Source organism: Frankliniella occidentalis, unplaced genomic scaffold (genome assembly GCF_000697945.3).
Source record: "Frankliniella occidentalis isolate FOCC.00 unplaced genomic scaffold, Focc_3.1 Scaffold31, whole genome shotgun sequence".
NCBI lineage: Eukaryota > Metazoa > Arthropoda > Insecta > Thysanoptera > Thripidae > Frankliniella > Frankliniella occidentalis.
The window spans coordinates 53,697-70,913 of record NW_026267161.1 but is presented as its reverse complement, the minus strand read 5'-3'; the positions used below and the strand labels follow the sequence as shown (position 1 = coordinate 70,913).

General features: G+C 59.4%; 1 protein-coding gene across 1 annotated transcript in view; it reads right to left on the bottom strand.

Moving 5' to 3' along the window:
• The window catches only part of LOC113203230 (calpain-9), a 49,325-nt gene continuing 32,108 nt past the window's right edge, over positions 1-17,217 (bottom strand). Inside the window, exons 2-15 of the mRNA XM_052265840.1 lie at positions 15,532-15,610; positions 10,718-11,152; positions 7,702-7,842; positions 7,424-7,598; positions 5,419-5,660; positions 2,401-2,596; positions 2,034-2,222; positions 1,790-1,947; positions 1,618-1,687; positions 1,257-1,353; positions 1,015-1,142; positions 750-939; positions 456-511; positions 1-372 (exon numbers count right to left, since the gene is read on the bottom strand). Of these exons, the coding sequence (XP_052121800.1) occupies positions 346-372; positions 456-511; positions 750-939; positions 1,015-1,142; positions 1,257-1,353; positions 1,618-1,687; positions 1,790-1,947; positions 2,034-2,222; positions 2,401-2,596; positions 5,419-5,660; positions 7,424-7,598; positions 7,702-7,842; positions 10,718-11,152; positions 15,532-15,610 (2,183 nt within the window). The 3' untranslated portion in view covers positions 1-345. The remainder of the gene's footprint in view (positions 373-455; positions 512-749; positions 940-1,014; positions 1,143-1,256; positions 1,354-1,617; positions 1,688-1,789; positions 1,948-2,033; positions 2,223-2,400; positions 2,597-5,418; positions 5,661-7,423; positions 7,599-7,701; positions 7,843-10,717; positions 11,153-15,531; positions 15,611-17,217) is intronic.

Here is a 17,217-nt window from a genome sequence, read left to right as displayed (position 1 = left end):
TGTTATTTAAATTATTTTCAGTGACTGACAAAGCAATAACAAGATTTTCAACAAATTTTCTTTGGCATTTATGATACTACTTAATACCTTAATAGTGAGATGTTCAACCGACACCTCGCCCTCTCTTCACTGCTTAACTTTATTGAGCTATATGTTACTTCTTAACAGACATCACAATTTCCACACATTTGGCCTGACAGTTTACGTTGGCCTGAGGGAAGTCATTTTGAACACCTTACAGGGAACACGGGCATATTATGGCAGTCAATACACACTATTCTCCGCTCGCGAACAACATTTCCCGGTGGGAGAGCGTTTCAACACGTACGCTAAACAATAACACGGTCATGAGTAGATGGTCATCAGAATCATCTGTAACAGAGTCATGACAGATAAATTCACATTGTCGAATGTGTGCTATAGAGCGATTTGCTTCTGTTTTATTTAATACTGACCTCCTCTAGTGACAGTGGGTTTCCCTTCATTTTGGTGTCCAGGCTGTGATACCTCTCTGCAATGCAAACAATGAAATAACAGTCATGTATATGTTTTAAAGAGTAATGTATGAGAGAAGGGGGAATGGAAGTCATTTTCCAGCTAAGAAATTAATGGTATTAATTTCGATGTCACACCGTAACGTCGAATTGACATAGTCCTGTCACCTAACTGATACTCGTTGTTTTTTTTTATATTTATCGTTCGGATCAACATTGAATTTCTAACTGGGTTTTGATGAACAAGAAACACACCGTGTGCGAGATGTAGCCGGACCATGGCCATGACGAAACCCTCGGCGCTGATGAGCTGCCGTCGTGCGAACCTCAGCACGAGGCACTCCAGGACCTTGTTGGAGACGGTGGAGCCCGCCTCCCAGAGCAAGGGTCGCAGGTTGTACGATGAGGTGCGGGTGCTGTGCTGCTCGAACTTCTGAAACGCCAGCTGGGGAAGGAGGAGAAATTAGGCGAGATCCATGGCACGGACGACTTCAGACACACAAACGTGGTCTGTACTCACTTTCCAGAAGTGGAGCATGTGCATGAGGACTGGGATGTCGCCGAGGCTGATTCTGCCGCTGATGTTGTAGTCCCTCAGCATTATCAGGCTCTTGCACAGCTCGAGGCTGGGCTTTTCTGCTAGGTACGCTGCGAAAAAGTAAGAATGGCACTGGGATTAGAACTTGTGTGTCTCGATATCTAACGCAAGGGTCTACGCCCTCCTGGAAGTGTGTGTCACGGACGCAGAGCACAGCTACTTACCTCTCCAGTGCGATTTAAGTATCTTCTGAAGCAGGGCGACGTCCACTTCAGGCGGGTATTTGACTAGAAGTTTGCCAATCAGCGACCGCCCGTCCGGCTGAAATCAAAATAATTCAAATTACTTCCTATCCTTGGCAAAATGTGACGTTTTCGGGGGTAAGGGAATCGTCCAGAAGGTACGTCCGTTTTTTATCCGGCAAAGTACGGGAGCTCGGCGCCTGCGTCACTCAGTGTAGGCCACGCCGCAGTACACACATGCGCTAGGGGCAAGATGTTGCCTAACCACCGGGCGTTGTGAGAGCAGTGAGAGCTAGCAGAGGCCAAGTGAACTTGACCCTAATCCGTGGGGGATATTACTTACCAGCATGATCGGTTCCTCTAAAAACTCTGCTGATATGTTCCTGAAGACCATGTTGTCCTCGTTCACCTCCCTGCACAGAAAGATGTGAAGATTAAAGGAGCCCACCCCGTACGTTATACGTCGGTCTGCACAGCGCTGCATAGCAGCTCGGCCACCTCGCCGTATCCCGTACCAGATGTTGGAGTGCTCGTCCGTCAGCATCCTGAGCAGGAACTTGCCCTCCTGACCAGGGCGGTCCGTCTGCGGCACCACGATGTAGTCCCCCGGTGGTAGCGTAAAGAACGTGGCCACCTCCCGTGCCACCGAGTGGTTCGTCACGTCCAGCGGCCGCTGCGGAGCGAGGAAGGATTAGAGGGACACACGTCACGGAGGAGGTGCTTAAGGGCAGGGTTGCCCGGGGGCGGCCGCATACCCACCTGCTCCATGACGAACTGCGGGCTGAGGCGCGTCATGGCGTGCGGCACCTCGTACACGGCGAACCCGATGGCGAACAGCCGCTTCTTCTTCTTGTTGTCCTGGACGGCGGGCGCCGGCTCGTAGAACTGCGTCACCGACACCACGACGTGGCACTTGTTGGACGCGGAGCGTGGGATTTGGATGTGGAACTGCGGCAGATAGACAGGTTAAGATCAGTTTGATGCACGCCGGCATACACAAACAGGCTCCTGACGAACTCCCCAAACTTCTGTTGAATCTTGTCGAAGTTCACCATACCATCTCTCTCGCATCGTCCAAGTTCATCGAATAAGTCGCGTCCCCGTGGGGGGTGAGGCGAGTGCTCACCTGAGGGTTCATTGCGGTGGTGTCGGTGTAGGCGGGGCCGCCGCCCGCGTTGTAGCCGGCCCGCCAGCGCCGGCGCGCCAGCACCGCGCGCCACGGCTGCTTGGAGTGCAGCGCCGGCTCGCTCATCCAGTCGTCCGGCCCCACGTGCACCAGGTCCAGGTGCGTGAAGTGGCGCGCGAAGTCGTCGAACGACATCCTGGAACAGAACGGAGCCGCGCGCGGGTCGGGTGAGCGGAGCGGTCGGCGCCTGCGGATACCCGGGTAGGCAGCCCAACAGGCAGACGAGCGCGGCGGACAGCGCTGCGGCGGCCCGCCGGGCGGCGGGGGCGCGCCACAGCCACAACGCCGGGACTGCGTGGAAGGACAAGACCCCACCGAAAGTGGCGCACAGAGAGCCGACCGCGCTGAATAATGCAGACCCTACAAGCCGTTCGACAGCCGCATCGCGCGTTCGTCTCGCCGCCGCCGCCGTCGTGAAATCCTAGGAAACGCTGCTGAATTCATCCCACCCGTCCCGTTTCCGTGCCGTTTCGCGTCGTCGCCGTCGAACTGCTGCAACTCGTGCGTTCCGAATATTTAAAGGATGAGCGAGCGGCTGCCGCGGGGCCGCCGCCGCGGGCCTGGTGGGGTGGGCCACGGAGGCTGTTGCAGCCGCTGCCGCCGGCGTGGCGGGGCAGGTCCCGTTGCGACGCGTCGGCAGGAGGATGCCGGGCCGGGCCATCCTGGACGGGATGGGCCGCAGAAGGAGGAGATGCCGAGCGAGCGACAACCGCGAGCGGCCGAGCAACGGTGCGCAAGGTATTTGTCATGGAGAGCCAGCCGGGCCGGGCCGGGCCGGGCCGGGCCGGGGGACAACAACAACTACTAAAGTGATGCCACAATAAAAGCGACCATAGAGCAATCTCGAGTAAACTGAGTTGACAGAGAGACGACGGCTGCCGCAGTGACGGATGCGGGGGGATTGCCTGCGCGGTGTCGCCACACGACGCACCCCATGCCATCGACTCGGCGACGCTCTTCCTCTAGTTTAACGAGGCCTTCTGCTTACAAGCGCCCGCGGCACCGTTCGGCGAACGCCCCACCGCGCCCCGCCCCGCCCCACCCTGCGCCCCGCAGGAAGAGGAGCCAGCACAACTTATTACAAAATAAAAAGGGCACGCCTTAAGCAGTCCGTCACGACTACTGAGCGACTTGCCTGCCTAACCCGCTGCAAGGTGGGGGCAATGATGCCCCCCTCCCCGCCCCTCCGGGAAGGCTTTGCCACTGACCTCACCCAAGGCGTGCCGCCGGCCGGCGTGCCTGCCTGCCGCGGGACCGCCGCACCACACCGGCTGAGGCCCAAGTCAGGCCGGACCGGGGGGCCTCCAGCGGCTCAGTGATGTTCTGTCAAAGTCGCTGAAGGCGATAAAGGACAGGTAACAGACGTGCAGCGTATGACCCATAAAGCGGAGTTCAAATAGAACCGTTAAAAGACTCGTGCCGAGCCCCTTCACCCCCCACATCCCGCGATACACTTCAGCGGGCGGAACCGGCCGGTCCCAGAGTCCACAGTAGGATAGGCCTCAGCGGTGCGCTGGGCCGGCTCAAGCCGACTGGCGCGTCAAATTGCAGGTTGTCGATGGTGGTGGTGGCGTACGGCGGGGTGCCGGGGAGTTTGGACTTCTCTCAACAGTGTACCGCTACGGGGCGTTTCTGGGGCGTAGCAGCAGTCCCGGTGAGCGCCAGTAAACAGAACAGAGCGGCTATAAATTTACTAATGACTTTAATATCGGAGAATCGCTCTGTCTTGACGCCCCATACCTTTCCCTCGCTCACGCCCCGTCTGCCCGAAGTCCGCATTCATTTTGGGAATTCGAACGACCGTCATAGAAAATTGGAAAATTGATGGACGATCGTCAAATGCATGCACAGCAGCGCGGGGATTCCGAATTGCCGTCGATTTTGAGCACGACTCCGCCGCACCTGTACTGCGGGGCCTTGCAGTCGCGGGGACGCGCCGGGCGATACTCGGGTACCGTTGGGTTCGTCCCGTTCGCTCATGATATTGCAAGTGATGGTCAGTGATGGTCACACCCGCCGTTGGCGCGGCAGGCTGGCGGCGGCAGGGCAGGAGTAGAGCCTCCTGTGTCATCTGACGTTGCACAAAGTTTGAGCGCGGGCTGGCTACTGCTAGTACTAGTGCTGCCCGCCGGGGTGGTGGGGGCCCTGGGCGGGCTGCTGCTGCTGGCTACAGGCTGACCGATCGGCTCCGCCCCGCTCTCAAATAAATCGAGCGTTTTGATTGTATTATCCATCGCCCGCTCTGTGGCGCACGTCGGAGTAGCGAATAACCGTTCATCATGTTTTGACGCTTCGGGAAACAGTGCCCGCCCTGATTGCGTTTGCGAGGCTGAGCCGTTCGGGCTACAAATTAAACCGTATCAACGCAACGGACGGGAGAGATATTTCAATTAGAGAGTCCGAGGCGAGAGCCCCGCTGCTAGGCCACCGCGAGTAGGAGAAGGTCTTGTGAAATTATGACACCGTCCCATTAAAAATGATAAAGGAGTTTTGAGGTATCCATAAAACCAAAATTTCAGGGTCTATGAGAGATGTTCAGCACGACAGATAGAACAGTGAGATTCATAGTCTTTTCCGTCTAAAACAGTAAATGGCGAGAGACTAAAGTAAAGACATGTTTAATGTGTGTGACTAATAAAACAATTCGTGGAATCCACACACAAAACAACTGCGAGACCCACATATACCAGGTGGTTGACTCACGCCAGGCCGCGCACTTTCGCAGTTCTACTGTACCGCATGCACGAGTGAGGGCGGGTTGCCTACTCACACGGAGCCATAAGGAGCCGTCGACAGCGAGGAGGCAAACACACCCAGATGCGGTACAGCATAACTACGAAAGTGCACGGCGTAAGTAAGCTGTACCTTTTCATGTGGGTCTCGCAGTTGCGTGAATTCCACGAATGGCTCTAAAACCGTGACACACGCTGTCACGATGGGAGAAGGGAGTGTACTCACCAGAACTCGCCGTCGTTGCGCACGCGCACGGAGAGCAGCTCCTTGTCGCGCTCCGAGAGCCCGTCCCACTCCCAGGAGCGCTCGCTCCACGCGCCGGTCCACTCGCCGCGCGCCCAGGGGTTGCGCAGGCGCACCAGCGGCGTCTCCCCGAGCGGGCCGCGCACCCGCGCCAGCCCCGTCACCGAGTACGCGTGCTGCGTGAGCAGGCCGTTGCGCAGGCGCAGCTGCCGCTTGTTCTCCTTCTGCGTCAGATCAAACAGGCTTCAAACAACTTGAAACGCACAGCGGTGAAATTCCACGAATTTTGATAAAATTCGATGAAATTTAATGAAATGTCATAATGAAAAATTTGATGAAATTTCGATTGAAGTTCCTGAAATTTGATCACGAGAGAGAAGCTTCAATTAATTTCGGCATTGGCCGAACATCAATGAGCTTCGACGTTCACAAACTTCGATTTAAGTTCTCAAACTTTGGTGAGAAATTAAGATGAAATGATCAACAATGCGACTCAGTGTGTAGGGTGATTTCGGCGCAACTCTCCGAATTTCTCCTCGGGAGGCACAAGGGCCAGGAGGGGGCACCAGCATCAGCGGACAGATGAACGGTTGGATGGAGTCAGAGTCCTCTGTTAATTGGGGGTCAGCCTTAAAAGGGGAAGGCCGTTACGGTGGCCGTGCGGCTGGCCCAGCCCGGCCCGTCGGGCAAGCTATGGACCGGCGACGGCCGGCCGGTGGCGGACCGGACCCGGGCCTCTCCATGGTGGTCTACTGGCGAGCGTGGTGCGTGCGTGCGTGCGTGAGCATGTGTGCGTGTGTGCGGAGCAGCGGCAAAGCAGCCAGGTACAGGACGCGCACCGTGAGGCGACATGTTGAACGGACATGGTGGACAGGCCCCGGACAGGCCCCGGACAGGCTCTCTCTACGTGCTTCCCCAATCGATACCATCGCAGGGGTGGTTGTCCCGCACCGACCGGCCGCCTGCATCGTACTGTATGGAGCGCGCGGTGGGTGTGTGTAGTGTAGTGTACCGTATCATAGTGCGTTCAGTTCCCTCGTCGCCTCTCCTCCTCCACCTGAACACACAAGCCGCAGCACCATAGCAAATTGTTTCTTGAATTAAATGGAAACAAACAAACCTTGAAAGTGTAAAGAAAAAACAACAACCCAAAAAACAAGTTACTAAAAATTAATGTCTGCGCAGGCCTGCATTCCCCGCTTCTTCCAGATACCAACATCTTTCCAAATTAAACTAAAAGAACGATACAAAAAATATTTATATATCGATATATATTGAAGGTGGCGAGCGGGCGATTGCATCTAAACTGCGGCAAATCATCTCCTCAACTGCGTGCGTGCGCGCGCGCGCGATTGTGCGTGTAAAGCGCTTTCAAAAGTGGAAAATGATAGCAGGCGCATAAGCAGCGCACCCGCTTCCCTCCCCTCTCCCCACCCCACCCCCTCCCCATCCTGCCACGCCTTTCTTGTTCGCACCAGTTAGGTTTACGGATCCTTGATGATTGGAGGAAGCAGCCGTTTGCTTTGCAATCGATTCTCACGCCCCCTCCCTCCCCTCCCCCGCCCTCGCCCTCACCCGCTCCCTCGCTCACAGCCGCTCCAGTGGGGCACACAAGGCGACGTGCGGCGGCGCGGCGATCGTAAACGAAACGCGGTTTATGCAAACTGTATCAAATTACACGTGTGGTTATGGCGAGGGCAGCGCGATCGCACGCCCGATAAGGCAAAACGGCAAAAATCGCAACGAGATAAGCGCGGTTAAAAAATAAAGAACAGAGGGAAAGGAGAAGAGAAAATTAATTCTGTATTAGTCCCCCTAAAAATCCGTCTTGCTCACAACCACTCCTGCTCACAGAGAAAATTACTTCTGTATCAGTCCTCCTAAAAATCCGTCTTGCTCATGAGCAGTTGTGCACAACCACTCCTGCTCACAATCAGTCCTGCTCACAACCAGTCCTGCTCACAATCAGTCCCGCTCGCTCACTCACCGGCTGGATGCAGGCGATGAGCAGGCTGGAGCGCGGCACGGCGCTGTTGAGCACCTGGAACGTGAGATACCGGTCCTGGCTGGACAGGCCGAAGCTCTGCACGATGCCGCCCGTGAGGTCCTGGAGCGCGCGCGTCGTCATGCCGCACTGCAGGCCCTCGTAGCAGCCGTACCACCTGAAGGAGAGAGAAAGAGACAGACGACAGAGAAATAAAAAATAACAACGACAAATAATCGAGCAGGCGCTTGGCGCGGAGGGTGTGTGTGTGTGGTACTGACTTGGCGTAGGCCTTCTCCAGCAGGGCCGCCCAGAACTCGGTGCTGTTGGAGGAGTGCATGTACACCAGGCGGCCCTTGTGCGTGGGTAACCGGTCGTCGACGAGCACGTCCACCCACTCGCCAAAGTGCCAGAACCGAAACCTGCAACACGTAGAAGAAAAAGAGTGAGGGGGGCTTGTGAGATGAGCAGGAGCAGCAGGGGAAGGTCAGGTCACACGATACGACAACTAGCCCGCCTACAAAAAGCGAGAAGCACTATAGCACTGGCTGAACTCATCCGCCCCTCCCGCCCCGCCCCTCCACGCTCGCCGCTCTCCGTGTCACGGCGTGGCCACCGCATTACTGTCAGGACAGGCCTCCTCCTGCTCCTGGCCGGATTCCTAGATCGCTCCACAAACTAGACTGGTGAGATAGAATCCTTTCACATGCCTCGGCTGCTCCGCGTTCAGACACACACACACACACAGAGTAGTCGCGAGCACTCACACATGGACAAAGTGAAATGTGATTGGTCCTGTGCAGGGGCCACCTGGCAGCGTCCACACACAGAGAGCAGCGGGCAATGCGGCATTATTGTCTTTCCTCGCGGCTTTCTTTTCCTTTCTAACGAGTCGACCACCGCGCACCCGCATCCCGCCCCGTCAAGCGGCGGCGCCACGCCCCCGGCGTGTGAAAAAGAAAGACCCGCGACGGTTGCGGGATGGGGCGGGGTGCGGCGGGCGGGGTGCGGGGGGGGGCGGCCGCGACAATACCGTGTGATGGGTGTTATTGGGAGTCGCGTTATTGGCTCGCCACTCACATGAAACACACACACACACTCGCGCACACACGCTGCTGCACTGGCGACGTGTAGTAGCCCACCCCCTGCTGCCCCCCGCCGCCGAGCCGTGTCCGCCGTGAACGACACGACAGTGCACTTCTTGAGGGAGGCCGGGAATGCCCGCTGCTGCTGCTGCTCGCGCGGTGCCGTGTGCTGCACTCGGCGCTGCATCAAGCGGCGCCCTTGCAGCAGAGAGGAGCCGCTGCAAAGTAATTGCGGAGGCCCCAGAAATATGGTGTTAACAACGGCGGGCGCGCGGGCCCGGGCGGGCTGTGTGGCGGGGTGGGGTTGGGCGGGGCGGCAGCAATGTCGACTGGCGTGGCGGGGCCGCCACAGCTGGCGCCCAGCCACAGGCGTCTGTTCACACGCTGGCGAGGCTGCATCTCTTCGTTCGTCGTGGTCGTTGTCGTCGTCTTCATCATCGTCGTCGTCGTCGCTACCCTCCTCTTCCCCCCGACGCTCACCCTCACCGTCACGGTGTCGTATGCGATACGCTCTCGGCCGCCGCCGAGTCCAGTGACCAGTGACCACTGCGGCGGCGACTACCACCGCCCCTCCGCGCAGCAAGCCCGTTCCGATGGTCGTTGCTCCGAAAGGCAATTGGCCAAGAAGTAGTGGCGGTCAGAATCGGTCGGGCACGGCGGCGGCGCGGAGCGGTGCGGAGCGGCAGAGTCGTTACAGACATGTCACGACGCTGTCAGGGCCCGCCCCGGCCCCGCCCCGGCCCCGCCGCGGCCGCGCACCGACCCGTCAGGGCAGCGCGGCGGCCAGCGCGCGGACAACCTTTTCTGATTAAATCGTCATCGGCTACGTGACGTGGTGAGGCGCGGCCGGCGCGGCGCGGTCCGGCAGGTCGATGAGAATCTCCTCCCGCAGCGTGTGCGCGCGCGTGTGTGTCGTCCACGCAGCGCAGCGCATCGCGGGGCGGGCAAGACGGACCTGTGTGACATTGGAACGCGCCCCGCACCGCCCCAGCACTCTAGTCGCCATAAACCAAAAGGGGCCGCGCTCCGCCCGCCCCACCCCGCACCGCCCGAGCTCGCTATCATTCCGCGGGCGGACTGAGGAGCGGACTGTGCGCGCTTAGCGTTATCGGCCGCTGATCGGGGCTCGTCGTATTTACGGAATCGCAAAAATACACCTTCAAGGAGAGTCTGTTTTCTTCTGAATATTTTTTTTCATGCAAGGGGAAGGGTTTTGTGCGCTTTACTTTTTGCAAGTTGAGTTGCAAGTTGGTGATGCGAGAAGCTTAAACAGGATTATTGGCGCAAGGTGCCCTGCTTGCTCTGTTCATTTCTACAAGACCAAGGACACAACAAGTAACGCGTTCGTTTTTGAATCAGGTTTTTTCTTTCTAAAAAGAATAAAGAACAGAAATCTGACAAGGGCAACTAACCAGCCTGTTCCTCAGATGCAAGCTACGCCGAGCCCCTGCGAACTCTTGGGTAGGCCAACCGCCCAGCTGCGCTGCACAGAACCATAAATTTGCCTAACTACCAGGCGTTTTCTGCGGCATACGAATCAAAAATTTAATCCAGTCTATCTTTCCGTCTGTCCGACTGTCCGCCCGTCCGTCCGTCCGTCCATCCGTCCGTCCGTCCGTCCGTCCGTCCGTCCGTCCGCCCGTCCGTCTGTCTGTCTGTCTATGCCTTACTGTCCGTGTGTCGCACACGCAGGGAACGCATGACGGCATCCTAACATCGCAACACGACTTGGTCGTCCACGCCCGGCCCTGCCCCGTGTAGTACGTCACGTCCCATCCGGTCGGCGAGTGAGGCGGGTCAGTCACTCCGCCGCGCGCCGCCCGTTTGGTGGAGCCCCGGGGCCGAGCCCGAGCAGGGCAGGACGTCCTCGTGGTCACCCCCTCCCCCCCTCTCTCCCCTCTCACGGAGCGCCGCCGCCACGAGCTGAGCTCCCCGCCGCTCGTTTCCAGCGAGGCTTCCACCGGCCCGCTGTCAAGTCTGATCGCCCGCAGTCGCAATGGCGCAAAGAGAGCTCCGCCGGAGAACGGAGAAAATAAAAATACTAAAAAAAATGTGGAAAAAGTCGGCTGCTTAGGTCAGGTATCGTCCCTGCCGTCCCGCGCGCCGGTGATCCGACGGCGCGGTGATGTACGGCGGCATGTCGGCGCACGGCGGCGAGGCGCGGCCATCGCGTGGGAAAAGAAAGAGCTGCGGAGGGCTGCGCGGGACTTACCTAAAGATGCCGGCATAGTGCGCGTTGTCGAAGCCCTGGTCGGGCGGCACCACCCGCTCGAGGAAGCGCGGTGTGAGCGTGAGCGAGGACACGGCCGCCAGCAGCCACGGGTCGCCCAGCTCGCCCAGCTCCACGTCGAAGCGGGGGCCGGTGGTGGTCCCCGAGCCCGCCAGCGGGCCGGAGCCCGGGCCGCCGCCGCCGGGGCCGGGGCCCGCGCCGGGGCCGCCGTCCTCGGCCAGGAAGCGCGGCCGCTGGCACATCTCGTGCGGCCGCATCCAGACGATGGGCTGCAGCGGCGGCTTCTTGTGGTGGTAGAGCGCGCGGTTGCCCGGCGGGAACTCGGGGTCCTCGAACAGGCGGCCGCGCTCCCGGCACGACCGCCGGATCGCCTCGTAGTCACTCAGCGTCGCCCGCGGCCGCTCCGTCGTCCAGTACCTGCAAGCGAACAGTGGATTTCTTAGTAACTGTCGAAGAAAAGGGTTTAGTCGTTTTTCTAGTGAACTAGATGTTTTGTTTTCAACAGCCGTACGCCCATTTGGAAGAAACTGTGCTCGATCGTAGAGCATTCTCCTCACAATACCTTAAACGAGTAACCAGCACACAGGAAAACTGCGTAGATGCTTTTCCTGGGTGTGGTCGTCTTGTTGTGGCCCGGCCCACTATCCAGAGGCACTCGCCGGTGAGCCGCGCGCTCAGCGTTGCCTGTCCGCCCGCCGCCGCCGCCCCGCGGCACACACACGCTGACGCTGCGTCTCTAAATGGACTCGTCAGGCCGCAGGCGGCTGCAGCGCGGGTAGGGAGGGCCCAAGGCTGCTGCCAATACAGACTGCCATTAATTACACGGGCAACAGCCGCGCGGCCGGAGGCGGCCACGGCCAGCCCCGGGGTTCAGCCCCGCCGCAGGTCACGAGGAGCAGGAGCCCCCCGTGACAAGCCCGCGGACCTGCGAGGCGCTCCCGCCGTCTCCTTTCTCCTCCGCATGGTCCTCCCCGTGCGTGCGAACCTCCTCGCCGGACCGGCGGCGGCGCCGAGCGGCGCTCACACTCCAATCAATGTAACCGCGGGGGGCCCACTTTGGCTAGTAGTGTGTAATTCGTGTGCAAGCGGTGCGGTGCGGTGCGGGGCGGGGCGGGGCGGGGCGGGGCGGGACGAAGCGACCCGCGGGTCTAGGTCTGCGGCGCTGCATGCGCGCAGTGGAGCGGGGCCCGGGCCCGGCACACCTCCAAACAGCTGTCGGGTAATCGGGCATCCCGTTAACGAGTTAATAATATGCGCCTGCCTGCGCCTTGGCCGCTCAGCGCTCAGCGGCGGTGCATCACCGCGCGCGTCGCCCACCCCGCCCCGCCCCGCCGCGGCCCCACGCAGCTCGCCGCGCCCCGGCCGAGGCCACGCCCAGCTAATCGCGGCCAATAACTCGCGTGACATTTCGGACGCGTTAAAGAGGAGAAATCAGAAATCACACCCCCGCGAGCCTGTGTTCGCCGCGTCCGCCTGGCGTGAGCAGCACAAACGCGTGAGCGCGGGGACGGCTGCGGGGTGGAGTGGGCGAGGCGGCCTAAGGAGGCACTTGGCCGCAGCCCACCTGCACGCCGGCGGCGCAGCGAGCGAGGGCCCGCGTAGACACGGCCTCCTCTGCGGCACCAGCATCGGCGTCCTCTCGGCTGAGCGACCATGCAGAAGCCCCTTGTGTCCTGTACTGCCAGCAGCGAGTATAGCATCGCGGCGACCCCAACCTTTACGGCTCGCGCGGGCGTGCGGCGTCCTGCATGACCCGCAGCACTGCGTTATCGCGGCCTCCAGCGCCTACCTCCCCGGGCCGCGCGCCCCGCGCACACACCCGGCCGTGCGTCCCGCCCTGCCGCCAGTTCCCATGGTATTTGCACCGCGGGGCTCCGCGCGAGGAGCGCAAGGCCAGCCTCCCCGAGACCCGCGGCAGGCCCCGGCTGCGGGTTCAAGGGCTGAGCGCGGCGCAGCAGCAGCCCGCTCAATGGAGTCCCTCCCCCTCCCCCGTCGCAGCCCCCTTTCGCTTTCCCTTGTATGATGATGTGTACCCGCTGGTGGCGCGGCGCGGTGGGGCGGGGCGGGCACCAGTCGTGACGCGCCTGGCACACATACCAGCGGAACGGGGTATCAGTTGTCGCACACAATCGGGTACCGACGGCGACGACGGCACGCGGGGTCTTGGCCTCTCGCTCTCAGCGGCGGTAAAGTCTCCGCAATTGTCGATGTTGAAGGGGGAATAAAGAAGCTCTCATAGGACTACGAGCAGGTGTAAGCTGGAGTGTAGTGCATTACCTCCAGCCGGCGGACTACCTACTCACTCGGGACAGAGAGTGGATAAGCAAACCCGCCCTTGTGCGGTTGTTCAGTTTAGAGTGAAATCACAATGATAGTGACAATTAATATGAACAAATGCCAAACATTACTTACAAAATTACCATATTAAAAACAAAGCATCAAAAAAGTGAAACATTTGAGTAGCGTAGTTGCGTTATGCGCGGGCTTAGGACCTGACGTCTTTATTGGCCATACAGTGGCGGCGTGGCGCGGCGTGGCGCGCCGTGGCGTGGCGTGGTTCGTCGTGGCGTATCGTGGCGGAATGGCACAATGTACCCCGGGCGCGCCTCGAGAATAAACTCGCGCTCCGGAGATACCAGACCAGATTCCCCCATGACGATGACGGTCGTGACAAAATTTTTTAGTGTGCGCGCCATAGCCTGTCGCACGAGGGGGAGAAGGGGCGGGGAAAAAGAATGGGCTTGAGCTCGGATATCAAGCGATAAAGTGCGAGGGGACGGGGTAGCGGGGGAGGAAGGGGGCTACCCGGCGAGCACGCGGATGCACACCGATCCGAGTGTCATTAATAACACCTTTCCGAGAAGGCGTCACTCTCGGCGCTGCCCAGCCAGCCGGGCCCTGCGCGGCCAGGCAGTGGCAGCAGCAGCGGCAAGCCTACTCCGAAATTATGTTTCGGAACTCGAATTAGAGAGCCGGAATCATCCTAATTGAAAAGCCGCGCCCGCCTCGAGGTTCATCTTGTTCGACTTACCTCGAGCCCTGCACTACACGGAGAAGCGTCGTTTCCGAATTCAAGTCAAGTACACATAGTGTTCTTTAGGCCAAAATTTTAGTTTGCTTTTAACTTGTATACACTCTAAACGTGAAAGGCAAGGACAGCGAATATGCGTTCTTAAGCTGATCTCAATCGAGGAGCGAGGACTAGTTTTTGTGGGTGTGGAGCGAGCTTCGGCTGGACGCACTACCGCGCACCGCGCACTGCCATCATCCATAAGTGTAAAGCAGAGCTCTCTGCCTCGTCGATGGGGTTTTCCCTCAACTAACAAAGGAACGTTTTCCGGTCGGCGATACATTCAGAATTCGATTGCGCTTTAAACTGTTGTTGTTGCCTGTTGTTGACAGCCCTACAGTTTTTCGCCAGGCCAAGTGAAATGAAATTACTTAGTTTACTTATTACAAGAACGGGACTTTTGGGTTGTGAGGGAGCAGATAGCAAGACTGATCAGGGCGCATGTAAATTTCGAGAAAAGAGAAGGAAGGGACTTGACGCGAGGCAGGTTGGGCAGGCATTGGCAGAGACAACAGATCGGCTGCGGCTGGTGCGCGGCTAGATCTCAGCGCTCAGAGCTCAGCTCAGCCGCCGCGCTGCAGGGCGTGATGGCTTTGTAACAAGCCCCCCGGTATTGCGAGCGCAGAGCAACATGACGCGGCAACCTCCTAAATTACAGAGACAAGTTCTGTCCGACCATTCTCTGTCTCCTTCCCTCTCTTTCCCCTTCTCTCTCTTCCTCTCTCCCCCCTCCCCTCCCTCCCCCATCCATTTTCTATCCGCGTGCTTCTTTCTGATGCGCATTCTGCCGACCCCCTCCTCTTCTCTTTTTTTGCCTCCTCCGCCCCGCCTCCTTCCGCGCAGCGTTTCTTTCTGACCGCGCGGCGGCACTGCGCATCTCTATTCAGGTTCGCCTCCGAGTCCTCGCGAGCAGCTCGCCGTCGACGGTCCAGCACTGAGTGCACGAGAGCTGACGCTGACACACAGGCCCGCCTTATGAACCTCTTCCCCCCGCCTCCAAATAGGGCTCCAATAAGTAGAGCTCCCCATCCGAGTGCCAGCCGCGGAGTACCTCACCACAAAGTCAAGCGAATTTTCTGTTTACCTTTTCTGATTGTTCCAGGTTTTTCCTGGATTTTTCGTAACATTTGTTCCGTATATTTGTGGAGGCTGTACACAATTTCTTTTGATTGAGGTCCCCCCTAGTGCCAGCTGCATGTCCCTTGGAACACCTCCTGGGGCCTGCTCGAGGGGGCTCTGCATAGCCGATTCTTCTTGTTCTTCGAATCGAATTCGCTGGCCGCCTCGTCTCGCGTCTCTAGTCGGCGCCGCGCTCCTTCCAGGAGCGAGCGGTGCTGCGGGTACATAGCAGGCCATTCCCCATTCATCATCCGAGCAGCCAGCACTCCGGGCCGGGTCAGCCCGGGCGGGGCGGGGCGGGGCGGGGAGTGGCGAGGTGGGGCGAGGTGGGGCGAGGTGGGGCGGGGCGGGGAAGGGCGGGCCTGGGCCTCGCGGAGGACCAAGGCTACTGATCCGATCGCAGCCTCGCGGGGCGAGGTGGGGCAGGGTGCGGCGGGGCGGGGCGGCCCGCGTACCGCGCCGAACAATGCGCGCCCGCGGGGTAGGCCGGCCCGCCACACGCGCACGCCGGGCGGGGTCGCCTACCTGGCGGCGGGCGGGCGGGCGGGCGCTGCGCTGCGCTGGCGCTGACGCACCACGACGACACACGACTGCACACGACACGTACCTGGAGAGCGTGGACTGCTTGTCGTCTGGCTTGTGGAGGCCGCCGTTGATCCAGTGCCGCGTCTGCGGACCGTTGCCGTCTGCAACACAAACACACACACACACATAGAAGTTTAGTCCCGCTGGAGAGTGTCACTGCTGGAGGGGTGCGGGGGCGCGAGGACCCTCCGGAACAATGGGGCATTACCGGCTGGACTGGACCAGGGGCTGGAGCCGGCGGCCGGCCACGAGGGCCGCTATCGCGATGGAACGGAACCCTTATCAGCGGACAAATGAGACTGCGCCGGCCACCGCTCCACATAACGCCGCGCCGGGGCTGGTCCGGGGCCGCCGGGGCAGGACGAATCTATTTCGAGAAGCCTCCGGTACCGCGGGCCCGGTGGTGGGGACCACTTCGAGCGGAGCGGCTCGCAATCAGCGGCGCCAATACAAACAAAAAGGCCACCATCGACGCGTGATTAAAAGCCTTCCCCATTCACAGAGCGGGCACTCCATGGGGGACCACACACACTCACTCACACTCACACTAGCGCGCGCGCACACACACACACACACACACACACTCTCACGTGCACGATAAGTCTCACTTTATATCAAGTATGGGCGCCGGACAAAAGCCTCGTAAAGACCCTCACCGAGGCGCCCTGGCCTCTACGACGGGGATGAGCACGAGCGTGAGCGTGAGCACCAGAAGGAGGAAGTCGTCGAACCTTTTACCACCTGGCTCAGATCCTCACTAAAAGTGAATTTAAATGAGCTTTTAAAAAAAATCAAAAGAAATCTCAATAGCTCGTCAAGAATAGAGGCATTTGTGGGTGGTGGACGTTCAAGTCACGTGACAGTGAGTGCCCGCGAGTATGGACTCCTGCCAGTGGCGTGGCTGAGGGGCGCTTCCCCCCTCCCTCTCCCTCGGGCTGCACGCGCGGCACTTACCGGCCCGTTATGAATGGCCGGCCACAGTGTGAATGAGCCGGTCGAAAGTGCACCGCCACAAACACTCGACTGCATGCACAATTCATATTGCGACGCGAAAAAAAACAAAAATAATCGACGCCTTTCGTGTTTTGCTCGTCACTGGTGACAAATAATTGGTTTACAGGAATATGTGCCGGATTTGGGGGCGCGTAAGAAATCCTTCCTCTGAAAACCGAAATAGAAATCTTTTTTCGTGTGTTATAATTGTCAATTTGTTCGCTTTGCTCGCTGTTTCCAAAGAAGGGCACCTGCTCTCTCGCAGGTCCGCTCGCTTCGCCCGCAGCGGATGCGCGCGGTCCGCGGCCCCCGGACCCTTCCCAAAAGCGAGAGGCCAGCAGGGCGGCCCGTGTGTGTGTGGCACTGTGCAGCAGATGTGGGTCACTCAGTCAGCGCCGCGCCGCAAGGGTTCCGTTCGACGCGTCTCGCCCGCAGAGCCCAACACACTCACACGAGAGCAACGTGCTACACGCGTCGCGCGCGAAGGTTTCCTAAAAGCGACCCGCCGCGAGAGCCGCGAGCGCCTAGACACCGCCATGAATTAAACACGAATTCTGCCCCCTACCCCTACCCCTCCACTCCCCGCGTCCTTCTCACCTTCCCTCCTCCGTCCCGCAATAATGGCGTGATGAAGCGAATCAGCGGCGGATCCTATTAAAATTCATTATTTGGTAGAGATTGTGGATCCGTCTCAAAAACGCGCAGGGGGAAGAGG